Genomic DNA, 27,794 nt, shown 5'->3' with positions numbered 1-27,794 from the left:
ACACCGAGAATTATTTTAACTCCTTAGGAAAACAAAGCTAGATTTGCTAAACCCATTTGGTAGTTATTCTTCTCCCACACAACTCGATTTCTACTGTGGAAAAATCAGGGCTGCCTTCAAGTCTGTGTTGCTGTAAGTATCATCACCATCACTCACCTCACAGCAGCCGCCATTCCGATGGGGTGGATTGGCAGTGGTCTAACTCCAGGGAACATACCTCGACTCAGAACACGGGCTCCATTTTGTATTACTCCTGGAGGGACTAAAAAGAAAAAAATACATATAAATATGGTACAATACTTTAAAAACAATGTAGGAAATCAAATGTAAAGATTTTAGTTCAAATGTTCAGAGCTGATGGCTCTAGAGGCAGATTCAGTCATCCAGGTTGGACTGATAACTTGAACCAAAGTAGCTGCCTAGATCAAAAATATGTATGTGAGAAATGGAGATTTTGTTTTTCTTTTGATAACTGGATTTTGCAAAATAGAGAATTTTCACCTCTGAGTAAACTTCAGTCACGAAACAAAACTTGATGTCATTATGTTTGTGTGATATACTCAGAGAACACTATTAGCTAGTTGCTTTAAAATAGAGTCCTCTGGCCGTGATCAGTTAACAGGCAACATTTTCCCATTAAAAAAAAAAAAAAAAACCTAACATAGCCAATAGTGAAAACACATAAACCTGACACCATGAACATTTTGGCATTTTAATAACTAAAATGGTCATATTTAATGTTATAGAGATCTACTTCCAGCACACTATTTTTCCTCCTCAGACATTTTAAAAGGATTAAAGATTAGGCTCAAGCAACTCTTTAGCGTTTACTTCCAAACCACTCAGGGGGTTGCTCTGGACAACTGCCTTTCTTGCCCTCAATTCCTTCCAGGAAAATTTCTTCAACATGCCTCTCCCAAATGGTATATTAGACCTGGGAAGATCAACTTGCCAACTTTCCTAAGTATCATGCTCAGGTCATAGATTCTTTCCCCTTCTCTACCCAATTCTTCAAAAACAATATGGAAGAGACCTTTTTATTTCCTAGGACCACACTTCCTTCAAGAAAGCAAACATTGTAATATCCCTTCTCCCCAAACAAAGTCAATAATTAATTAGTATACTTTGTCCATGATAGTATGTTGTCCATCTAAGACAGTAAATGAATCTTTGTGTTGGAATACCTGATTTCTAAACTTACTTTTTGATGGTAGATGCTGTATGATAGGCAAATTTCACTTCTCTAAGACTATTTTTATATAATGAGAGGAATTGAACTAGAAGTTCTCTAAGGTCTTACATTCAGGTTCAGCACTTTTAAGAGGGCATGGATAATTACCATTCAAGCTCATGGCATAGCACTGAAACAAATAAGCCAAGTAAACTTTCTACAACACAAATGTCAAATATTATAAGTGGAAGAACTTAAAATCACAGATTTAGAGACAGGAGAATTTAGTCATCACTGAGTTCAACTCCCTTCATTTTAGAAAAAGAGAAAACTCCTGAAGCCAGCAGAAAAGTACTGATTCATATAGTTAGCTAGAAGGCAGACTGAATCTTAGGCTACGGTGAATGTAGAAGGATTTAAGGAATGTCAGTCCAAAAATGGAAACTACCACAGGTATTAAAGTTTGGAAGTCAGCTGTTGCTATCATTTTAGAAGGATAAGCAAGTACTTCTTTTGAAGTATGATATCTACATAAATTCTCAAAATGACAAGGCCAAGAAATACATACGATATGTTCACATATATAACAAATATTCCAAGTCAAACAAAACTGAAGGGGATACTATGAAAGCTGCCTCAATTATTTAGAAAATGATTCAGTTTTATTATTTCTGCAAAGCCCTTTGGGACAGTACAAGCTAGTGGAAGGAGTTCTCTAAGACCCAGGTTTGAGTCCATTCTGGACCTGGATGCCTTCATCTATTAAATGAAAATGATATTTGTATTCCTTACCACAGGGTTGTTGTGAGGAGAGTGCTTTATAAATAAATGATATAATCATAGTGATTGAATTCTCTTTTTTGTCCTCTGGGATGCTTACCTTTTAGCCAATGCACTGCTTGTTAGGGAAGGGAAGAGAAAAGTTAACCTACTCAGGCAAATGGCTTAGATGAGATTGAGGCTGTTGGCTAAAAGATGGATATATGACTATTTGTGGATTTCATTGATTCAGACTATACCTATTTTCTATTACAATTGAGAGATGGCTACTTGATTTCAGGAGTCCCCTTAAGTCTTCTACATCAGCTTGACTCAGGACAACTGACTGCCAAAGTACCAAGATCAAGAAACTGATTTAAAAACAAAAGCATTCTCATTTCCAAAATATATAGAGAACTGACCCTAATCTATAAGAAATCAAACCATTCTCCAATTGATAAATGGTCAAAGGATATGAACAAACAATTCTCAGACGAAGAAATTGAAACTATTTATAGACATATGAAAATATGCTCCAAATCATTATTAATCAGAGAAATGCAAATTAAGACAACTCTGAGATACTACTACACACCTGTCAGATTGGCTAGAATGACAGGGAAAGATAATGGGGAATGTTGGAGGGGATGTGGGAAAACAGGGACACTGATACATTGTTGGTGGAATTGTGAACACATCCAGCCATTCTGGAGAGCAGTTTGGAACTATGCTCAAAAAGTTATCAAGCTGTGCATACCCTTTGATCCAGCAGTGTTTCTACTGTGCTTATATCCCAAAGAGATACTAAAGAAAGGAAAGGGACCTGTATGTGCCAAAATGTTTGTGGCAGCCCTGTTTGTAGTGGCTAGAAGCTGGAAAATGAAAGGATGTCCATCAATTGGAGAATGGTTGAGTAAATTGTGGTATATGAATGTTATGGAATATTATTGTTCTGTAAGGAATGACCAGCAGGATGAATACAGAGAGGACTGGCGAGACTTACATGAACTGATGCTGAGTGAAATGAGCAGAACCAGGAGATCATTATATACCTCAACAACGATACTGTTTGAGGATGTATTCTGATGGAAGTGGACCTCTTTGATAAAGAGAGCCTTAATTGATCAAAGATGGACAGAAGCAGCTACACCCAGAGAAAGAACACTGGAAATGAATATAAACTGCTTGCATTTATGTTTTTCCTCCCGGGTTATTTATACCTTCTGAATTCAATTCTCCCTGTGCAACAAGAAAACTGTTTGGTTCTGCACACATATATTGTATCTAGGATATACTGCAACTCATTCAACATGTAAAGGACTCTTGCCATTTGGGGGAAGGGGTGGAGGGAGGGAGGGAGGGGAAAAATCGGAACAGAAATGAATGCAAGGGATAATGCTGTAAAAAATTACCCTGGCATGCGTTCTATCAATAAAAAATTATTTTAAAAAATAATAATAATAAAAATAAATAAATAAAGTCCCCCATGAACTCAAAAAAAAAAATAAAAATAAAAACAAAAGCATTCTGGCATACCACATGACATCTTACTTAAATGATACAACTCACATTTTTAAAAATAAAAATTCAAAATTTCTATTAACTTTAGAGGTAGGAAGTCAATAATCATTAGATGAAAATTTCTTAAGAATACAACGATACATGCAACATATGAAAGTATGTTAAAAAAAAAAAAAGAAAGAAAGTATGTTTAAGGTCTGAATGCTGCCTAAAACAATATAGTTTTTAGTCAAAATTTTTTTCCATATCCAAAGTCTTGCAATTAATTGTCTTTACTCTATTCCATCTCTAATCTATCCTCTAGAGCCACCAAATTGAAAAAAATAATATAAAAAAGAGATATGACCATGTTACCCCCTAGTCAAAATGCCTCAATCTGCCCTTCTGCTTGAAGGATAAAATACTAAATCCTCAGCCTGGCCTTTAAAGCCTTCCATAATCTGGTTCTCACCTCCTGTACTCTCTGTTCTTGTCAAACTGACCTGCTATCTGTTTCCCAGGCACAATGCCTTACCTCTGCACTTTATGCCCTTGTTCATAGAGTTTCCCCTATGTGAAATGTAATCCTTTCCTGCCTCTTGCTTGCAGAATCCCTAGTTTCTTTCAAAGCTAAGTCCTGGTGCTTCCCCCTACAGAAGGTCTTTCTTTATCTTTTCCAGTTACTAAAAAGCATTTGTACTCTCTTTTGTTTTGCTTCTTTGCATATCCTTTGTAGTATTAAATCATCTACAGGGATGTTGTAACTATTCAGTAAAATATACAAGCTTTGGAGGAAGAAACTTTCATTTTCTTTCTGCATCTCAAGTACCTAGCACAGTGTGTGACATGTGTTGAATTGAATTAAATTCCAATAAGCCAGATAATAATACTCTAAGTGTCCTAATCTAGCATCTAATTTGAAGCCGCTTCTAAATTGCTCTCTAATGCAGTCATGGAAAAGTAAGAGACTTCTTTTTTCTATCAATGGTCTTTCTTATACCAAACACCAAGTGAACCAATAAGCTATCTGACATCTTTCCAGAGATCATGGTCCTTAGCCCCGAATAATCTTGCAGGTGCCTCAGAATCATAATCTGTGTCGTAGGTGTGGGCAAGCTGGGATAGAATGATAACACACGAAGGTAACACAATTAGACTCAGTTGTGAAGTCCTGTGACCAAACAGTGGGGAATTACATCTATTATGAACCTTGATGTTAAAGACAAGTGGGTCTTTAAAAACTAGGATGACATAAAATTCCTTTGAGCAACAACAAAGATGTGGGATGATAAGAAGTCATAGAAACAGAGAACGAATTGTCCTAGAGACTGGAAAAACACATTGTTGGAGAATTTTTCTACTTCCACCAGTCAGCATGATAAAACAGCAGCAGCTAAAATAGGTCCGACCAGAAAATCCTGGAAAGATTCAGTAATTTTGAGGGATATATGGTATCCTGATTACAACAGTCATGATGGAATACTCCATATCTACAATGGCAATATTCAAAGTAACACAGTCATCTTTGGGGAACTATAAGTGGGCTTGCTAACTTGAAACACTAAAAAAATACCTGAAAAATTAACCAGAGGTTTCTTATTAGTGCCCAGTACAGTGTCTTCCATAGCTTGCAATACATGTTCACCAATCTTCTTCTCCAACACTATCAGTGCCATGAATCTGGGTAGCTAATTTTATTTGTTTTTAGACTGTAATCGAAACACAAATCTTTTCACATGAGATAGACATCTCTTTAACAAAACTAGAAATATCATCAAGGCAAGGACTATATCAAACTTATTTCAATGAAGGGAGCACCATATTGGCAGCTTTTCCATAAACTTGAATTGAACAGTTCAGTCCCAACCATCACCTGGGTTCAGGTATGTCCCTCAAATGTCATTGAAACGAGACCACCTGAATATCCTCCCTTTTAGGGAAAGGGAGGGACAAAAAGAATGAGTATTTATACAGTACCTATGTAGTCCAGGGACTGTGCTAAGTATTTTATAAATATTCTCTCATTCGATCCCTGGGAAATTAAGTGCTGTCATTATCTTCATTTTACAGCTGAGGAAACTGAGTCTGAAAGAAGTCAATGAGTTGGGAAGTATCTGCATTCAAATTTAAATCCAGGTTTTCCTGACTCCAGGTCCAACAGTCTACCCACCATATCAGTGGCTGCAAAGAGGAAATACAAGGCAACAAACTTCAGTTTATTTTTCATTTGTTTGATAAATCATTTGTATTCAAGCCCACTCCATTTCAGTTCTAAAAGAAGTGATTCTACATAGGGTTCCAGTTTTGTAGAAAGTTCCATGTTCTCATGCCCACAGCAATTAATTACAGAGACAAACTAGAAGAACAATGCCTTTATTTATTTTTCTTTCTTTTAGGTAGCAGGTAAGTCAGGTAAGGGCTGCAATGGAAGATTTGGGGACTGAGAGTTTATTTTTTTTTTTTTGAGGGGCTCATCTTCCATCCATGAAACCATCATCCTGACAGATGAAAGATATTCTCTTCAAAGGGACTACCAATGGCTAAATCTATCTCACTAAATTAGGCTTTTCTCAGGCAAGTCCTTGAAATTCCTAGGACTTCTGGCTCTCTAACTTGGGCTCATCCTATCAAGTCTTTTAAAACATTTTTAGACGAAATGCAGAGCAGCTAGGTGGCACCATAGATAGAGCACTGGGTCTAGAATCAGGAAGATTCATTTATATAAGTTCAAATGTGACCTCAGATACTTCAAATGTTTAATCCTGAGCACAAAATTTGTCTCAGTTTCCTCATCTGTAATATGAGCTGAAGGAGAAAATGGCAAATTACTCCAATATTTTTGCCAAAAGAAAACAAAACAAAAAATTCCCCCCCAAACCCAAAATGAGGTCACAGAGAGTTGAACAAGATTGAAAAATTATTAAATAATAACGGGTTTTTCAATTTCAAAATTGTTCACATAAAGATAGAAAATAAGCATGTCTAGAGTGATTCGCTGGTCGCTATAAATCAGCAACATATATTTTATTGCTGTTTTTCCTTTCTCTAATTTTTTTCCTTTTCTTTTTTCATTGCTTTGATTCGGAGATGCCATTGTTTTTTTTTAAACAAGCTTTTCTATTCAAGTCTGTTTATGTAAATTTCTGATATCACATCACAGGCATTTTCCCCATCATCATTTCTACCTAATTCTTATTCACCTTTCACACAACAATTTTCTCAAAGCAACATTCCTATTTTGTTGAAGGGAAGATAAAGAAAGGGCAGAAACAGGATTCCAGATTCTAGTCATTTGAAAAATAGTATGGTCGAGTAGACATGGTCTGGACTGGGAGCCAAGGAATGCAAATGAATTCAAATGTTGGCTACTGATACTTACTAGCTAGGAGACTATGGGGAAGATATTTTGCTGTCTCTGGGCCTTAATTTTCTCATCCATAAAATAGGGATATTCCTAGCACTGTTTATTTCCCAGAAATTGTGGTGAAGGAAATGCTTGGTAAGTTTATAGGTATATAAACAGGTAAGTTGTTAGAGAAGAGAAATTATTTGTTCAAATTCTTCATTATGGAATAGCAGCTCTCATTGGAATGAAGAGAGAAAGAAACAAATAGTTATTAACTACCTATTATATGCCAGGCACTGTGTTCAGTATTTTACAAATATTATCTTAATTTGATCCTCACAACAACCCAAAGGTGAGGAGGTAGGTGCTGTCATTATACCCACTGTACATTTGAGTAAACTAATGGGTACAGAGGTTAAGTGATTGGCTAAGAATCACAAAGCTAGGAAGTATCTCAGGTAGGGCTGAACACCCTTCCTGACTCAAGGCTCAATACTTTAGGGAACCAACTACTCAAGATCCCTCCACCTTTTTTTTTTTTTTTTTTTTTTCACTTCTAGGGAAAGTATACTGTTGTTGTCTACAGCTGAGAAGACCAAGCCATTAAGGCCTGAGAATTTTATACTGGGACGAAATAACACCAAGGGTACCAGCATATTCTTCTCCTATTCCTGCCTGAGATCCATATCCTAATAATAGGACTACATTCACCAGGATAAAAACTTAAGAGATACAAACTCAATCAGTACTCTAAGACCATCAAAAACAAAATCCTCTGTGATTAGATTTGGTTATTTTAAAAGAATAATACTTGGGAGGACATAAAAAAAATTGGAAGACCCTTACCCCTATCTACCTCAGCATCCAACGGGTGCTGAACTGCCTTGATTGCCTCAGTTACTAAATGCAGCTCGGTGCTCCCGCTGGAACCTTTGGAGGAGAGCCCTGGCTAACACTAATAGAAGCCATAAGTTGAGCAGCGGGTGATTCCGCTAATCCTTCCTTTTCCTGAAGTTAGTTCTCCCACCTGCTTCTTTGGAAGTAGCGGGGAAAGGGAGAGAGAACACGCTGTTTCCAGGATGCCCTTCCTTCTACTCCTGCTGACATAGACGATGGAGATCCTCAGTTCCAGGCAAAAAGTGCCGTGTTGCTGGGGAGGACTGCTATTTCTGACCTTGTCATCTTCCTTTCTGTTTGGGGCTTCAAATTTCACATGCTGGCACAATGACCACACTTAGGTGACTCTGGGTAACTTGCTTCTTTTTTTCCAGATTGGAACTGGATGTCTGAATCATTACTGAGAGCTTGACTCTGGACATTTCCAATGAGTGAGAGTAAATAGAACCTGAAGTCTAAAAGAACAGGGTCCAAAAGCCCTACCCTATAACTTGGAAAATTTGTGACTAAAGGGACAGGTTATTTTCCCTTTTTTCTAAGGCTCAGTTTCCTCACTTGTAAAAATGAGGGATGATGAATGTACCAACTCTCCCCCAAGAGTGCTGTTGTGAGGCTAAGTAAGTACTTTGTCAGCCTTAAAGTGTCACAGAGAGATGAACTATAATTAATACATGATAAGACTTTACAGGTGATATAAATGAGTAATGGTGATTTGGTCTCTTCTGACTTCCTAATTCTTCAGTTGGGGTTAAGGATAATTCACATCCTGCCAGAAAAGCATAGCAGATCTCAAACCTTGAAGATAGTACCTCTAATCTTTTGAAAAATTCTTCTGTTTCAGCATTTCTCAAACTAATTTGACCACAGGATAGCACAGGTCTTGAAAAATAATAGCAGAACCCTTAAATTCAGGACTGGAGCACTCTGGAAATGTGGAATATCTCTGTCTGCTTAGGAGAGGGAAGAACAACATAGGAAAAAAACAAAACACTGGGATTGACTTCAGAGGAGCTAGTTTGGTGCGTTAGCTCCACCCCTACTTCTGTGACCACAGGCAGATCACTTCCTTTCAATTAGGACTTAGTCTCCTCATTTTTAACATGAGAAGGGGAGACCAGATCATATCTAAGGTTCTTTCATGATTCTAAAATGTTATGTTTCTGTTAATGCTCATGTCAAGAGAATATGGGGGCAAAAGGAGGAAAATTGAATGTAAGTTGAAAATCTGATATCTGAACAGATGCACTGTTCATACATATAAAACTGAATTTAATATGTTGGAGGGGAAAATATCAATAACCTTAAAATATTCTCACAATTTTCATTTACAGCACTTCTGATATCATAATAGGCTTTGGTATAACTGGGTTTGGAGAATGTAGCGATGGACTACAAATTTAACCACAAGTCCTAGAGATTATTCAGACAGCAACTCTCTTTAAAAGTACATTTGTACATACAGAAATCCTCAAAGCAGTAGAGGCTGCTTTGTAGATCAGATTCTGTACCTCTGGTTTGTCTCAATCTTTAAATGAGCAAAACCTGAGGTCACTAGTATATTATGCACTTGAAAAATTGATGATCATTCTTAGATTTCCATATATACCTACTGCTGACACATAGGGTAGATTCCTTCTTTGGTGAATTTATGGGAGAAAATGGTTAAGAGGTACACAAGATAAGCAAACATGGATGTGTTTGCAACTTGCCTCCCTGTAAGGACTGGTGATAATCACAGGAGGCCCCTGAAATACTGATGAAAAGTAATCAGAAACTCTTTAGCAACTCAGGCAGCAGCCCAGTAACAATGCACCAGCAGGCAAAGAAACCAGGATACTCCTCAGGATGGCAAAAAAACAAAAAACATAAAACATCTGACCACACAGGAAGTTTTCCAGATTAATGGGATCCCATAAAACAGTGGTAACCTTCTAACCTCCACGATAACTATGCCTCTTGACTGACTGCATATAGACTTCCTACCTAGCTTCAAGAAGTCCTGCTAATAGCCCCTTCTTGAGGTCTACACAACTTCAAATGGTTAAGACTGGCTCCCTGACAGAGCCCTGGAACTCTGCCAAGTTCACTGCTACTGAAGCTTTGCTTGCGACAGCCAGCTCAATGGAGCCAAGTTACATGGCAGGTGTGGATGGGGGAAGAGATCTAAAGAACTGCAGCATGGGAGAGCTCAAGTGGGGTGACTGGCACAAATGGCCTACAAAAAGGCCTTTCAGGCAATTCATGGCAGCCATTAATTGCTAGGAAACAGAGGACGCGATAGCGGCAGATCAGGTTAGGGGGATGTGATTTGAGTAAGAACAGTTCAAGAAAGCAGTTGTACAATACCACCAAAGGTATTGTACTTGTAAACAGTAGCCTGGCCACAGCTGTGAACCGGAGGAGAGGATCCAGATCTACTCAATATGTCAAGAGGTTCTAGCTTCTTTGCTTTTTCCTAGTCACACTCAACCCACAAGAATAGTACCACCGTAAGTAGCAAGGTCTTCCAACAATGAAATGCATCTGTCTACAGAGAAACATTTCACATACCTGCTTATATTTACACACCTATATCTACAGTCACCGATTGCTTTTCCCAGTGTGTGGCTGTCATCTGGACCAATCAATTACTACTAAAGTATTATCTTTCAATTGATTTTGCATGGATAACTGGGTACACACACACCTCATTGGGAAAACTGAAGGCTGAGAGTTTTTGAGTTATTACTCGGAACAGTACAATTCCATTTTGCAGGTCACATCTCTGAATTTTGAAACCTGAAAATAACATGTTTAAGATATCTAGTAGCTTCCTTAGAGAAGCACATCCTTTTAAAAAAAAATTCTTAGATTCTACATTCTTAGCCTTTCTTTCTTTCAAGAGAAAAACAGGAAAAACACCTCAAGGTTTCCTGCCTCTGTACCTTTGCTCACATCATGTTCCATACACCTGAAATTTACCCCCCAACTTCCCTCAATCAGTACTCTACTTATTGAAATCCTCTCTCTCTCAAGGCCTATCTCAAATGCTATTTCCTATATGAAATAATATCCTTTATCAAATGAAAATGATCTTTTCTCCTTGGAACTCTCCTAACATTAGCTTGTACTACTTCAATCCATTAATCATGTTCTCTTTTGTAATTTATCTTGATGTCATTTTGCCTACTAGACTTGCTTCTTGAGAACAAGAAGTATGCACTACTTTTCCTTCTCTCTTTCTATTATAAAACCTGCACCCATAAATACTTGTGGATTGGTTGATATAAGTCACTGACAGGTTAGTCTGTATTGTTATTATTTACTAATCACACTTTTATAATGCTTCCTCTTCGGATTGATTCAGGGCTTTACAATAATGAGTGTTGTAATATTTAGAATGGAGGGATGCAATGGAAAAACAAAGGGAGGAGCAATTAACAAATAGCCAATTAAGGCCAGCTGCCATCTCTAAGTTTTGCTGGGGCTTTTCCCATTTAGCTGAAGATAGGTGACAAAAGATCTAGTGACTAGATAGCTCTTTGCTTGACTAACTTCTGGTTCTGAAGTGTTAAGCTGCTTACAAGCTGAAGTTTGGGCCACCCCTGTTTCTAATCTGAGGAATATTACTTGTGAAGGGAGGCAGGGAAGACAACTGATAACAGAAGGCTAACTAACTTTTGATGCTGCTTATATCAGTAGCTGACAGTTTTTGCTAGCACCTGAAGGTTTTCAAAGAACTTTTGACAACGTGTGGGGTATGTTTTACTATTATCTCCATTCTATGGATAAGGAATGTTGAAGCCCAGAGAGATTAAGTGTCTTGCTATGATCATATTATTATTAAGCAGTTACTATTATATGTTACTATTAAAAGCAATACTCCTAATTCTTGTTTCTATACAATGGAAAGCTAGAGAGAGAAGTGATTCATTATCTGGAAAGATGGAACTAGAGATACCTTAGTGGGGGCAGCTAGGTGGCCCAGCGGATAGAGCACAAGCCCTTTAGTCAGGAGGACCTGAGTTCAAATCTGGTCTTAGACACTTGACACTTCCTAGCTGTGTGACCCTGGGCAAGTCACTTGACCCCAAATGACTCAGGGGGGAAAAAAAGAGATACTTTAGTGATGAATCAGTGGGTCTTCCTAACTAACTAACTCTTGTCCCACATGCTTTCCACAAGGAAGATAGGTAGAGCAGTGGACAGAGAGCTTAGCCTGGCATCAGGAAGACTTGAGTCCAAAACTAGCAGAAGACACCTACTAGCTGTGTGATCCTGAACAAATCATTTAATTTGTTTGTCTCAAGTTTCCTCCACTGTTAAATAAGAATAGCCCTACTTCCTAGAGTTGTTGCAAAGATCAAAGAAAAATATATTTGCAGGGGCAGCTAGTTGGTACTATAGGTAGAGCACCAGCCCGGTAGTCAGAAGAACCATCAAATCTGGCCTCAGTCACTTAAAAAAAGTGTCCTGAATGTGTGACTTTGGGCATGTCACTTAATACCAATTGAAGAAGAAAGAAGAATAAAAATATATTCACCAAGTGCTTAACCTGGCACGTAGTAGGCATTATAGTGATCATTTTATGAGCTCTGTGTTTATCACCCTCCTGTTGCCCAGGGCCCTTTCCTAGGACTCAACCTCCAAAGACCTGCTGATTCACTCCAGGAAATGGTTCAGTTTTTTCCCCAGTCTTCCAACATCTAGGAAATGTGGGAATGAAAGAAGATGTGTACTGAAATGAAAAGCAGTAATGAGGAGTGAAGTAGTAAGTTAATACAGTTTTGAAAGGAACATGAGATTTTTTTTTAATTTGTTTAGTCTTAAATGCTTACCGTTTTGCTACAAACAAGGCCAAGGAGACCATATAAAAGCACTTTCTTCACAGTCCACAGCTTTCTGGGCAATGGTAGTGAAACAGGAAGAGCCAATAGTCAGGAGAATTGAGCCTCATTTAGCTATTTTGATGTGGATGTTTGAAAACAACCAACAAGTCACATGATTATCCTTGAGAAATCAAAATCCTTCTTTCTACTTTCTATTTTTTTTAAAGTAGCTGCCACAGATGCAATAATTAAGGTTTATGAACAAAGTCACCAAGTTGATAGTTACAGATTAATAACCCAATAACAATCCCCACTTTTAAAAACTATTCCATAACAACTTGATGCTCAAAATGAATTTTGCTTCTGTGATCACAAGCAAGCATGGACAAGTCATGGAGAAAGTTTTTTTTTTTTTTTTTTTTTTTTTTTTAAATGTGGCTATGATCAAGTCCTTCTGGTTAGCATGTGCTAAGTTGGGCGACTGGATTTATAAGCCTATATAGTATCTATAACTTGGAACTGCACCAACCAACCTTGAGATTTATTTTCTTGAACCATCATCTTTAGATGGAGAATTTCTATTTCTCCAAAATTTCAAATGTAAGTTGAAAGATTGGTTAGTGAATATTTCCTTGTGAGTCTATCTGCTTATTGGATGTGTTTATATGTTGTCAGTAACTGGATACAATCTAGTATCAGCACAATGCATATAGAGAAGAAAAATTAAAAGTATCTTTAGAAGAATACAAAAGAAGGACAAGATTAACTCCAAGATATAGTAACAATTCTTGAGTAAATTTTGAAATTCCTATGTTCATTTCAAAAGCAATGGAGAGAAATGATTGAGTCCAGTTTCTTGAGACTGCAAAAGAGTTAAGTCCTAAGAGAGGTAACTGAGGAAAGGAAAGTTGCAAACGAATACATCTCCATTAACAATATGCACTACACTTGGGGTGTTTCCCAGAATGAAGACTTGTTTGCAACCAGTCTCCATATTCTCCAGACCAGTGGACCACTGAAACTTTCAAGACCCACTCTCTCCTAATGAGTTGTGCAGGAAGGTTGCAATGTACTCTGACATTCTTTAAATCGGGCTCTAGTTTTGAATTTTTTTTTAAAATGAGATTTGTATATTTGATTGTACTACTTGTACAGAGCTTGGGATGAGGAAAAAAATGACTGCCACCTATCCCTAGAAGTTCTAAAATTGGCAAGCAGATAGAGAGGGACCAGACTCATGAAGATGATTTTTTTCCCCCAGGATCCAATGAAGCTTTGTTTAATGAACTCAATTCTTCCCTCAAAGGTCAGAAGGTCTTCCTGAGGCCACAAATCTGATCCATAGAGATCCCTCTTCTCATGCCTGATGAGCAAGATCTATCAGAGACCCATTAGATAGTGCCAGAAAAATTGGAAAAGGGTATCAGGAAAAAACATTCATTAGAAAGAAAGGAGTGTTCCCCAAGACCTTGTATTTCTAAAGAGTCAAACTGATTGAACAAAGGAATAGTATTACTGGGAGATGTCTCCAATGTCCCAATTTTTCACAATGAGGAAGGAGGGGATGGAGAGGGGATGAACTTGGCAACTCCCAATTGCCAGGAAGAGTATTCTAGGGAGTCTATTTCAAGATTCTTTATTGACCCCTGTGGTTGCAGCCACAAGACTATTTACTGGAATGCTCCCTGCCTCACCCCCAAAACCTGCTGCTAGAAGAAAATGAGGGTCACACTGGTCCTGGTAAGAAGAAGACTTCTAAGAACATGGGTACTGCGTAGGGCTCATATCCATTATTACTGTCATCCACCCCCAGGTAGTCTCTAGGATCAAAGGATTTTTCTTTCAAGAGTAAGAAATACTCACAATAGGTCATTGAGGATGGTCTATTCACTTTGCCCCACACTGACTGCTAAGTATGGAGCTCTTCTTTAAGCCTTAATGCATACGTACATGTACATGAAAGCAAATACATATGCCTATGCATTTTAGAATAGTCTTCATGGGAAGTTTTGTTTGTTGGTCTATTTTTTTAGCATTAGTTTTTCCTAGGGTCTGGCACATAAATGAGAAGGTTAAGTTGACAAGTCTATGGTGCTGTATGCTATAGAAATATCTACTCACAACCTGCTTGTATCTCAGGGGGAGTATTCAAAAGCATCATGGCAGTGGCAGCATCAATGTCAGGATCTGGAAAAATCAACCAATAAATACATTATTTACAACGGGGCCAATTTGTGTGTGTGTTTATCCCCCTGTAAGTTATCATTTACTGAATGCAACAGTGAAAAGAACTAGGAAATAGAGGAGATATCCCAAGGGTGTCCTCCTTCTCCCTTTTTTTTTTCCTTTGCTTTTGGGATGAAAAAAGGCTATTCTTGACTTAGAGAATGTGTTCCTAGACTTTAACTAAAAAGATATTTTAAAAAGTGAGACCTCTGCTTTGGCAAAGAGGGCTCCTTTTCACAGCATTCATTTCATAGCTTACATTGTATTTTCCTGAGAAGTAATCTGTGCCACTTTCTTGGCACCCCTCTTTCCCCCTGAAAAAACAAGAAACAAAAACATGGAAAGGTCTAGCCACTTTCTTGTAGCTCAGGGGAAAAAATTAAGCACACCTGCAACTGGAGAGATACAAACATGACATTTAGTCATTTCTATTCATCAGCAGAATTTAAATGGTCACTTCTGAGGCCATATGTGCATAGTGGTGACAGAGCCTCAAATATTTTTGGGAAATATAAAGTTCCCTTCTGGAGGGCACCATCCTTGGTTTGAAAATCTATTGCTGCTCTTTAATAAGAGAAAAAAAAAAGTCATCACATCACCGCCGTTATTCTTAATAGGTTTCTGAATCCATACTGATCCGCCAGTTGACAGATGGCAGGTTATAGAGACAGAGAAAAATATTATCCTTTTATAACTAAATTCACTTTCCTCTGAGAAGCAGCAGAGGCCGCTGCTATGGAAATAAAGGTCACCATGGCAACAGTAAACAACCTTCAAGAATGGCCACTGAATACACTGAAAAGAACATCTGCCCCAGCACAGTGTCCCAGCTGCCCTGGGGCGAAACTTGCTAATAGTGCAGTGATGCCCCGTGACAGGAGCCGCTGCCTGTACCCTGTCCAAATAAATGAAGTGTGCAATTGAAGCCGACATCAAAATGCCTGCCCTTGCAGATTACTGCCTCTGTGCCTCCAAACTGAATGACTAATGATTTGGGGGGTGGTGGGAGGGGGGGGTGTTATTTGTCAGTTTTTGTACTAGATTACATACCAAAAAATTCAATTTACTGTGAATAGCTCCATGGTACTTTATTTGGAGTATTATGTTGGAAAATTACTTTTTACTGTTTAAAAAAAAGTACATTTTTCATGCTTTAGATGTGCCGTTTAATTTCCAAGGGGATAATGTGATCTAGTAGAAAACTCCACAAGCTATTAATAATGTGCATTACTTGGGCTATATAGGATATAGTCCTCACACCTCCTCCCTCCCTCCAAGGTAAACTAGCTATACTTTAAAGTACTTTTTGCCTATGGGAGGCCAGATGCATACAATCCCTAATAGAGTGAGAGCTTACTTTAATGAATACATCCTTCAAGAAACAGGTTATAACAACTTGTACAGAAACCTATAATACTGAATTCCTGAAATAGCCATTTCAGGGTGCTAAGAACCTGGTAGAAGCTCAACAAATAATTCTTAATTGATTAATTAAAAACTGATCTGAAACATCGGTCCCAGGATCCTTGCCATTACTAACATAGTTGCTACTTGCACAGGTGCTCAACATAGAGATCAACAAGTGTTGATTTGCAGATTTCACAAAGTCTTATTGTCTAGATTTGCTAAAGTACTCCTGAAGAAGTAGGATTTTGTAAACTCGAGTTCATATTGGCATTTTGGTAGGTGTGAGGAATGATCCATAGGCATATTAGCAAGGATTTTTTCCTTCTTCTCACATACCAAATAGCCTAAAATTACTTTTCCTTATTTGTTCCTTTTTATGGCAGCAATACTAAAACTTCTCTTTTCTTCAAGTTCTTGTGTCATCATTGGAGAATGATAAAGGTTAAATGCAAATTTGTGATTGCCCAGCCAGGTGGTTTCAAGTTAGTTATCCAGAATGCTCAATTTTAGGAGTCATTACAAGAAGATTTTCAGGAAACGGAATCCAATAAAGTGGCTAAAGATATTTTTTAAAAATGGAGTTGAAATATATAGTTGAAAAATGTAGTTGAAATGTTTCTCTTTTTGTTCAGAAGAAAAATGCATACTTGGACATTGGAGAGCATTGGGAAAATAAATATTTTAATATGAAAAAAAGAAGAAAAACTAACGAAAGGAGAATATGCAACATCCACACTTGAAAGGACACATAACAAATAAAACAGAATTCCCTTCCATTTTTAGTCTGAGTATAGATAATTAATTTTTTGTTATCTCATTCACATGATTTCCATGAGTCCCATTTCTCTACTCTCTGCAAACTGAAAGATGGGGCAACATAAACCCAGATGAACAAGCAGTTTGTAATTTTATAAGGTGAGGAAATTCGGGGGACTTGATAACAATAGTGGAAGTGATGCAGGATTTTGCTGTTTGGCTTTGGAGGTGATGCCTTTATGCCTTGAAAAACTGAACTTGGAAAACTGAATTGTATATTTTACTATATTTAAGTCAATCCACACAGAGTAGTAAATGAAAATGGAAACAGCAAATGACGATCCTTTTCTCAGATGAGGTCAGTGGTATTTTTCTAACTAATTAGTGCAATAATTATAAGGCCCACCCTTGACTTAACAAAAGACAAGAAAGAGAAGTTTAAATTCATAAACCAAATGTTTTTCTACATCTAATATGTTAAAAGTTGTCTTACAATTATGTATTTTTTTTTTTTTTAGTAACATCCTATAAAATGGTGACACAGTAAGAACATCTCGAAGAGTTGTCAGGATAAAATGAAATATCTGTAAAGCATTTTGAAAACCTTTAAGTGCTATATAAATACTAGCTGCTGCTACTGATGCTACTACTACTATTACTGCTGCTACTGCTACTGTTAACTAATATTACTATTACCATCACTAGCACTAGATAATTATACCACAGACTTCAATGGGTCACGGTTCTTAAATCTAACCTAAGGCCTATCACTTAGTTAGGCCTTCTAACATACTTAACTCATTGGCCACTTTTCATATTCTGTCCACCCTATTTAAATCCTATTGGTTCGTCAAATCCCTTTCATCTCTCCGCCCTTCTAAGCTAGCAAAACATCTGCTTTTTTCCATCTCTACCTGCAGTTTGCTAAAACTATCCTTTGTATATTTATGATTATTCCTATCTGCCTTAGTTCCCAAAGAACAGAAACAAAAAATGTCCCCCTTTATATTCCAATTTTATCACTGATCAAATCTTAAACTTTGATTAAATGAATCTACTTGTCCCTACCACAGAATACAGCATATGAATAAGTAATTAAGTAAGAATCATTCTCTTCTGAATCTCTCCCATCCTTCCAATATCCACTGTTAGGAAACACCTCCTGAATGAATCCTGTCATGATGTATACTCACAATGCTCTCTGCTTCCTCTGAACTCAGGAACACTTAACTATACTACTATTCATCTGACCTGTCACACAATGCTTTGTATTGTTACTTACTAATACTTAACAACTTGAATCACATTTACTGAGTATTTAAGGTTTTGCAAAGTCTTTAACACTCTCTGTGATAACCCTTATATAAAAGATGAAGAGTAGGGAAGCTCAAAAGTTTAAATAATTTGCCCATGGTCACACAACTGGCAGGTTATCAGAGTAGAGTTTGAATTTAGATGGCATTACTTTTGACATCAGTCCAAGACAGCAAGACTGAAACAGCCAGATATGAAGTCTTAAATTGACATGAAAGATAAAGGGATAAGTTGAACTAAAATGACACATTACTATCCTTGAGTTCTACTTTCACCCTTTCAGTAGTAGTTGACAGTTCATTAAAAGAGAAAGAGAGACTAAATATAGATCAACAAATAGTATTTTCACCTTTTTTTCTTCTTTTTTTTTTTTGTTGTTGTTTGTGATTTTTCCCTTTTGTTCTGATTTTTCTCTCCTAACAAGATCCAAATGGAAATATGTAAAAAATGAATGTACATGTACAACCAAAAAATTTTTTTTGTTTTTATTGCACATAGCTGGGGAAAATAAAAATAAAAATAAAAATGACTTTAAGCTAGAACACTGATCAGAGAAGAAATAAAATATTAAAAGTTTGGTGGAGGAAGGGAGGGACAGAGAGAGAGAGAGAAGATGATTAGCAGAGGGAATTAAATAGGAAATGGAAGATAGGATTTACCACAGGACATGATTATCCTTTACAAGGCAAAAATTGGAGATGTTCTCACATTCATGGAGACTAGAAAGAAAACGACTTTGCTAAAGTCAGTAGCTAAGTATTTTGATTTGGTCATAAATGATGTGGTTAAAGAAGTTTTGTTTTTGATTTTTGTGAGTAATTGGAGTTAAGTGACTTATCAGAGGTTACACAGCTAGGAAATTTTAAGTGAATAAGGATGTTTTTGAAAGTCCTCCTGACTTCAGAACTGGTGCTCTATTCACTGCATCATCTAGCTGCTCCATAATATGATTAAAGAAGTTAAAGAAAACCACAAACTGGGTTCTGATTTGTGAAATAAAAAAATCTATCATATGGGACATGGAGAAAGAGAGATCCAAGACAGAGTAGGTGCTTTAATAAAGTGACCTTTCATCTCTAAAATGTGTGTGTGCGTGCATTATGGGGTAGCTAGCTAGCAAGTGGATTGTGTACCAGTCCTGGAATAAGGAGGACTGAATTCAAATATGGCCTCAGACATAACATTTCCCAGCTGTGTGATCCTGGGCAAGGAACTTAAGCCCAACCACCTCCTCTAACAATAATAGCACCTGTTTTACAGAGTTGTTGGGGAGATCAAATGAGAACATATGTAAAAGAATTTTCAAACTCTAAATGCTAGCTATTATTATTGTGGTTATTCTTATTATCCTTTAATTTCCTAGGCCTTTTTTTCCCCTCATCTGCAAAAAAACAGAGATTGGATCAGATGACAGGTAGTGTTGCACAATGATAGATTCAAGAACGCAGAGTGTGACATAATTTTGGACATGTGAAAATTTGTTTTGCTTGATTATGCCATCTTTGGTGAGAAGAGAAAATTTTAAAAATAAAATGAAATTTTAAAAAAAGAACACGGCTTTAAATTGATAAAATGCTAAGTAAAGTATTTGGGGGAAAAGACTAATTTTAAGTCTCTCAATTGTGGGTATCAGTATGAAGTAGAAGAAGTGGTATCTGAAACAAATACTGATTAAACTGAAATCTTGCCAATATGAGAAAAGTCTAGGGTGGTACTTGAATGTAAGGTTAGTCATGTGATGTGGACAAGTCATTTTTTAACTTCTCTAGTTAACAGCTTTTTATGCAATATAAGAATAGTTGGAATACTGCTTTCCTCCAGAGCAGACAAGATCCCAATGACTTGGATACATTTCGAGCACTTTGTAACCATATAGTAACAAACAGAGAAACGTGAACTTATTATCCCTATTTTTAGATGTATCACAACATAATATATATGTAATGATATGCATAATTACAGTACTACAAATAATATTTGCAAAATATCATCCATTTTTCTGCTTTACATAAGTATACAGAGAGGTGGTCAGTTAAATAGCTGTATGAATAGGTTTTTTCTAATTTCAGTCAAATTGAAATAGACAACTACAAATCAGAATGTAATACATATAAAGGATACTGAGTTCTAGGACCTAAGTCAATCATTTGTTAGGGACAGTTTCCTACTCTGCTTCCATACTCCCAACATTTGTGTGTTGAATATCCTACTATGATCTTTTTGGTTTTCCCCCATTCTATCAATTTTGACATAGTACAAGCTTTTTTTTTTTTTTTTTTTTTTGAGTTAGAAAGTACCCTACAGTAGCTTTTCAGTTGAACTGTATGACCTTTCTCATCTTGTATATGCTGACCATTCTCTATTGCCTCATGCCCAATTTCCTTCAAAACTCATCTCAAACACCACCTTGTATATGAAACTTTTCGTGATAATGCCCTCCCCTCTCAAAACTAACCTATATTCATTTTGTATATACATTCTATATTTATATGTATATATGTATATGTATATATACACACACACACACACACACACACAGTATTTTAAACTTCTTGATAACAAGGATTGTTTCGTTTTTACCTCCCTTCCCCAGTCCTTAGTACAGTGCCTGGCATATGGGAAGCCTCTGATAAATACTTGTTGACTCACTGACTGATCAATGCACAATAACTCTGTAAGGTGGGTTTAGCAAATATTGTTATCTCTAGTTAACAGATGAGGACACAGCCTCAGAAAGACAAACTGAATTGGCAATGCTAATGCTAGAGAGCAAATTTGGACTTCTATCTTTCATTTCCTCAAAGTTCAGCCTTCTTTCCATCATACCATTGCTCATGTAACAGAGAAGCTTTACAGACAACAAAAAACTTACTCAGCTTTTCCCTTGTAAGCATACTGAAGCAAAAATAATACACATGTGCTAAAAAAAAAAAAGTCATTCTGTTCATTAAGTTAAAAAAAAAAAAGCATCCACAATTATTAGTCAATCAATCAACAAGTTTTTATTAAGTACTTATGTGGGAGGCACTTAAGCTACGTGTTAAGGTGAAACTGTCCCCACTCAAAATTAGCTTGCTTGTCAAAAAAGCTTTTCCTATGTCAAAATTTAGAGGATAGGGGAAAGGCAAAAAGAAATGGATGGAATGGCTTTTTTTAAAAAAAAGTCTCTTAGAAAGTTACATACCTGCCAAAAAGCTGGGAAAATGTTGTAATAATTTTTGAAATACAAATATTTTAACATCAATTTTTAACTATAAAGTTCTGAGATGTTAGCAAGAGATTGAAAGACAGGCACGTGCACACACACACACACACACACACACACACACACACGCCTACAAATGAAAGGATATTTTTTGACTGAATTGACAAAGAGAAATACCTATACCATGATCCTTTTGATGAAGTCTATCAATCCCTTTTCAGAATAATGTTTTTAAATGCACAAAATAAATGACATAGGATTACAAAGAAAATCAATTATATTGAAATTCAATGATCAAAAAAAATTTCAAATAAGTTCACAAACTCCAGCTTTATACTCCCTGGTCTACATCAAAGCAAAGGTTTTTGTTTTGTTTTTTAACCTGTCTTTAGGGCAAACATACTACACACTCTAAAGAAAAACCATTGTTGAGAACTCAAAAGAATCAAATTTGGATGCTCCTCCCTTACCCTGTTCCTGGTTAAGAAGATTAAAAACCACAAAAGACTGGAAGAATTTAGTGCTACTCAATGAGTTAGATATCGCTTGGGGCCTCTTAGGAAAAAAAACTCAAAAAGGAAGGGGTAAGGGGGAAAGGAGGAAAGGCAGCAACAGGCTATTGCCCTCCTCTCCCACCCCACCCCCAACAAACACTAATACTCTTCCTTTCTCTAGGGCATCCTTTGAAAGCACATCCCCATTTCCCTTAGAGACTAAAGGATCAGATAGAGTTTTCTCTGAAAATGAACCAAAAGAGATTAAAGCATATTTCCACCTAGAATATTAGAAAATCCTGATTTTAACCTCAATCTGTATGGGTGTGTACATGTGCGCACGCGCACACATACATATACACACACACACACAAATTAAAGCCCTTACATTGCTCTAGGGACCACTGTTGAACACTCTCCACAGGGAGTAATGTTGAATGCTGCTGGGAGGAGATTCCTTTCTATTCTTCTGAAGCAGTTTCAAGGCCCAGGGCTGCCAGTCCTAGCAACAGTATCACTGTCTAACAGAACTCTGTCTGGGACCAGGTTTTAATACTTAACCTTTTTTACTCTTTCTGGGCTAATCCTTTCTCCCAAATCTTTGATATGAAAAAAAGAAGAAGATAAAAGGAAGGCGGGTATTTTCTTTTTTAGCTAGTGGAATCACACTGCTGCATAATGTTTATTCAAAAACACTTCTGGCACTTTGTCAGTTGGGGAGGTTGGGGGGAGGGTATGAAAACAAGGCTCCAATAAAGCATTTCACAGAATCAGAGAGTTGGAAGGAACATCGGGGACCATCTAGACAAATCCATACCTGAGAAAGGAATCCTTTTTAAGGTCTCCTTCTGGCTCTGAATCTGTGATTCTATGAATCCTGATAAGTGGCCATCTAGTCTTTGAAGATTTCTAAGAATGGAGAACTTAGTACCTCTGGAGAAAGTCCACTTCACTTCTGGGGGGCTCTGTTAGGTTAAGGCTGCTTTAAATTGAACCAGAATCTACCCATCTATAACTTCCCACATACCTCTGGTTTTACCTTTTGGCTTCAACTCTAACCTCTATCTTCTATAAGATGAACACTTAGGGCCCAATCATAATTACTCTATCACTGGCCCTTCTATTTTTTGTTTTGATAGCCATTAACATCCTTGATGATATATAAGATACTACCTATCATCCTCAGTAACAGTGCAGTTTACTTTGGCCAGTATTACATATTTAACCATTGCCTTCCTCCCTGCAATTCTGAGAAAACAGTGTTTCATGACTTGTTCAAAATGATTTGCATCTTTATCCACTGAGTATGTTCTAGTATTTAGAATCAGGTAAAGGTGAGTGTAAGACAAATCTGGTGAATAATCTAAGTCAGTTCAATTTGACATTTATTAGCTAGGTGGCTTAGTGTGCCAGCCCTGAAATCTGGCCTCAGACACTTTCTAGTTCTGTGATCCTGAGCAAGCCATTTGACCTTGTTTGTCTCAGTTTCCTCATCTGTAAAATGAGCTAGGAGAGGAATAGCAAAGCTCTCTACTATCTTTGTCAAGAAACCCTAAGTGGGGTCATGAAGAGTCAGACACCACTTAAGGGACTGCACATCAACAATGTAGATAAGGGAATTGAGGCAAACAGAGGCTATGTGAGTTGCCCAGGATCACATGGCTAGTTAAGTGCCAGAAGTCTTATTTCAACTTCTTGGGTCTTATCAACTCCAGGTCTGGCATTCTTTTCATTATGACACTTAATTATATAAAATTAAAAATATGTAAAAATATGAAAGAAACCAGTAACAATGAAATGTTGTTATCAAAACATCTTTTTAAAGAATTACCTTAATAAATGACAAGTTAATATTTGGATCAGCTGATCCCATTCCTAAGATCTGTTCTAGTTCTAATATTTGACATATCTTCCATCTACTCACCTGGTGCTTATAAAATCATAAACAGAAATTTGTGTTTTGTGAGGAAGTTTTTTGTTTTTAGAAAAATATGAAAAAAAGTACCCAGGTAATTTCCAGATGACATTCACATTTAACTAATCCACAAAAAGCTCTAATGTACATTAAGGGGACTGAAGTGGGGAAAGACCAAGTTCCCATCTCTGTTACCACAGTAGAGGCAGCAGCTGGAGACAGCATTCAAGTTAGAAAATCAGGTTGTTATAAGAGCAACTGTGTTCAGTCTTAACAAGTAAGTCATATTTCATTTTTGAAGTAGAAGAAAAGAATCACACATAGTATCAGAAGAGAAGGGAAGAGCAGTAGAATAAGGGTTGACAATTAAGCATCTTTAAATTGCTCTCATTTTACCAGGACAGTTAAAAACTCTTTGTCTATTTTTTAATCAATGAAATTTGTAATGGCCTGAGCTTAATAGGGTATGACCCTGTTTCAGGGATAGCAAGGGAATTCTTTTTTACTTCTGAGGTAAGGACCTTGGGGAAGAGCTGGGAAATAATAAAGTAGAAATTAAAATCCATTAAAAACAATATTCTTTCTTTCCTTGGTTATTAATAATACTATTAATTATACAATAATACCAACAAAGAGTTATGTAGCACTTATACATTTACAAGGTCCTTTCTTCTTAACAGCCTTGTGAGTCAGTCAACAAGAGTTATTTTTACAGATGAGGAATGGAGCTTCTGGCCACTCAACTCTTTAAAGTGCTGTAATATTACTCAAACCATGCCCTTTTGATCACAACTTCCTGTCTCAGTATTTCTCTGTATCTCATACCTTGCCTAAAAACTACGCTTTATTCCAACCAAACATTTCCTATCCCTGATTCCTTGATCCCTCGATTTTCTCTTATTTCATCATCTCAATTGCAGCTCTCTGCTGTGTATACCCAGGTTAAACATCAGTTCTAGGAAAGGTCTTTATCCTTCCCCTTCCCAAGCACTATTACAAAAACACAAAAATAGGTCTATCAAAAAATTCATCATATTTAATTTCACATGAACTTTCCTTAGGATAGTAGAGCAATCCATATTCAACTTGGATTACCAACTATACCCTCCACAAATCTCCTCAAGCTCTAGATTCCACTATACTCCCATCCTATGCCCTTCATCTAATGATGTCCTATTCCTCCATAGTTGCTATAACTGGGGTAATCAAGAAAGAATTCTTTTTTTTTTTTTAATAATTTTTTATTTACAAGTTATATGTAATTTTATAGCATTGACAAATGCCAAACCTTTCGTTTCAATTTTTCCCCTCCTTCCCCCTAACTTCTCTCGTAGATGGCAGGATGACCAGTACATGTTAAATATAATAAAGTATAAATTAGATACACAATAAGTATACATGACCAAACTGTTATTTTGCTGTACAAATAGAATCGGACTCTGAAATATTGTACAATTAGCCTGTGAAGGAAATCCAAAGTGCAGGCGCAGGCAAAAATATAGGGATTGGGAATTCAATGTAATGGTTCTTAGTCATCTCCCAGAGTTCTTTCGCTGGGCATGGCTGGTTCAGTTCATTACTGCTCCATTGGAACTGATTTGGTTCATCTCACTGTTGAAGATGGCATCATCCATCAGAACTGATCATCATATAGTATTGTTGTTGAAGTATATAATGATCTCCTGGCCTTGCTCATTTCACTCAGCATCAGTTCTTGTAAGTCTCTCCAGGCCTAAGAAAGAATTCTTAAAAGAAATGACACTTTATTCCTTAAAATACTCCTGGTACAACTGCTGAAGACAGGTATTCATCATACTATAATTAAGAGAAAGACTGCATATGGTAATGGATAGAGATCTAAATTCCAGGCCTGCCACTGACCAATGATGGCTCTATGACACCGATCAAATGACAATTTCCAGAGAATATATAAATCAATAAGGGTAGAGCAAGTTCTTTACCAGGAACTCCCTAGTGGGATGAAATCACAGGTAGGATTTTTTTTAAGCATATAAAAATTACTTTCACGAACCAAAATGTCTTATTTGTTTTGCTCTTTGCTCTCAAGACTGGCAGAATCAACAACAAAATAAAATATATTAACCCTGATTGCCACATTTTTCAGAATTATGTTTTCTAGAAATTACTTTGCAAAACATATTGAAACTCAAACAAACTTGTCTATCTTCTCTTGCAAAAGAGTAACCCAGAGTGATCTCATCACTTTCTTGGAGCCAAGAACAGTTCTAGAATGGCACCTTCAGCGATCATCAGGTGCCATCACGGCCAAGAAAATCATCTCTAGGTGCTGCCAGCCTCAGGGATGGTATGTTACTCTGCAGCACTGAGGCAAACAATTCTGAGAATTGCTACTAATCCCTATCCTGACCTCTAGCCCTCTTTTGACCTCTGAATTCCTATTCATCCAGCAAAGAAGGCTGGAAATATGTCACCTTTTACTTTTCCTACAATTCCCATTAACTTCCCTGGGTACCTTACTCAGCACTGAAGTTCTACATCTGCTGGATGCACATATATTATTACGTATTACAGTTTATCTGTGTGTCTAATCCAAAAAGGAGATCATTTCTGGTCTGGAGCCAGGGAGGGAATAAAGAACATTGAGAAAGAATAGACTGCAGAACTGTGAATATTTCCAAGTCTCCAGGTTTAGCTATCCCAGTCTTCAGTGATCCAGATGCTAGAGATTCTATTGCTGGAATGTGGAAGATGACGCATGGTTAAGCAAGGAGACTGTTAAATTCCATGAGAACAGGGACTGTGTCTTATGTAGATTTCATCTCCCCCAAGACATATCACAGTGTCTGAAAGTAAATAGTTTAATAAACATTTCCTTACCTCTTCCTTTAGAATCTGAAAGAATCCACTTTCTACTTGTGCCATGCAATGCTGCACATCATTTTCAAAATGTTACCTGGGTTTCAGTCTCATTTCTCCAACTAAATGGGGAGGGCTTAATTGGGAGCAGCCTTGCTTATGAGAAAACTATCCTTGGAGCCTAATCTATGACCTAACAGAAATGAAATCAGATACTGGGGGTATGAGGGTGGACTCATCATAAAGAAAAGGGAGACAAAAAGGCAAGGATCTCCTTGTACTTGAACTGATATTTGGAGGTGCTAAACTATAAATGTGATTAACAATGAGCATGTTATTAAGGCCTGGAGTCAATGAACTTCTATACAGGCAAGAAAAGGGATTGTATCAAAGGACTATTTTGTTCTAATTGGACTCTAGTTGCTTAAGATTCTCTTGGCCATTTCAAAGACTATTCAACCACAAGAGGTTACTCAGGACCAGAGGCATTTGGAAGACCAGTGTGGGCTTCATTTCTCCAATCCCTAGCCTTCATTTTCTTAACTAAGTCCCTGGTTAAAATAAAGTAGTTTGGTGGCTCTGGACACCAGTATCTTCTTTTTATTCCCAAAAAAGAAATTGTCCAGGATTAGCAGACAAATTTCCTTCTGGAGCCTAGTTTATCACCAAAAAAGCTCAGTTGCTTCTTTTGTTTTTAAGAAGGCCAACAGGAAAGACAGTAGGGGTTTAGCAAGTCACTAAAGCTTTTCCCCATGAACACCTGACCTTTCAGCTGTAATAAGAGTTAAGCAGTGGTCAATACCTGGTGCTTCCCAGCATGATGAGTCACTGCAAGCCCAGTTTAGTCAATCTGATGGGGTTATGCATGGCTGGAGGTGGGATGGAAGATGTTTCTGACCCTTGAAGGCAATTAACTTATACTCCCAAGCAGGAGGTGTCATTATCTTTATCTCAGCAGGCATTACTGTACATAATTAGAAGTTATAATTATGGTCCTCTTTTTAAAAAATGCAACCATAGTATCCAAATTGACCTCCTGTGGCAATGTTGCCTCCATGCTGTGAAACAGAATAAAAGAGACAATTCAGGTCCTATACCTCAGTTTAATAGTAGTGATGATGCAAGACATACAATTTCACTTTGGGGCTCAGACTTCTA

At 37.1% G+C, this 27,794-nt stretch overlaps 1 protein-coding gene across 8 annotated transcripts in view; it reads right to left on the bottom strand.

The window, feature by feature from the left end:
- FOXN3 (forkhead box N3) overlaps positions 1–27,794 on the bottom strand; it is a 496,195-nt gene that overhangs the window by 17,723 nt on the left and 450,678 nt on the right. For 6 of the 8 annotated variants that reach the window (XM_051977428.1, XM_051977426.1, XM_051977427.1 and 3 more), the window contains 2 exons: positions 14,603–14,668; positions 157–262 (listed from right to left, as the gene is read on the bottom strand). In XM_051977428.1, the coding sequence (XP_051833388.1) occupies positions 157–262; positions 14,603–14,668 (172 nt within the window). The remainder of the gene's footprint in view (positions 1–156; positions 263–14,602; positions 14,669–27,794) is intronic. The other 2 variants (XM_051977430.1, XM_051977431.1) reach the window with 2 other exon arrangements.

This window comes from Antechinus flavipes, chromosome 2 (genome assembly GCF_016432865.1).
Source record: "Antechinus flavipes isolate AdamAnt ecotype Samford, QLD, Australia chromosome 2, AdamAnt_v2, whole genome shotgun sequence".
NCBI classification, from domain to species: Eukaryota; Metazoa; Chordata; class Mammalia; order Dasyuromorphia; family Dasyuridae; genus Antechinus; species Antechinus flavipes.
Note: the sequence above shows the minus strand (reverse complement) of the source record. Positions and strands in the feature narration are given on the sequence as shown.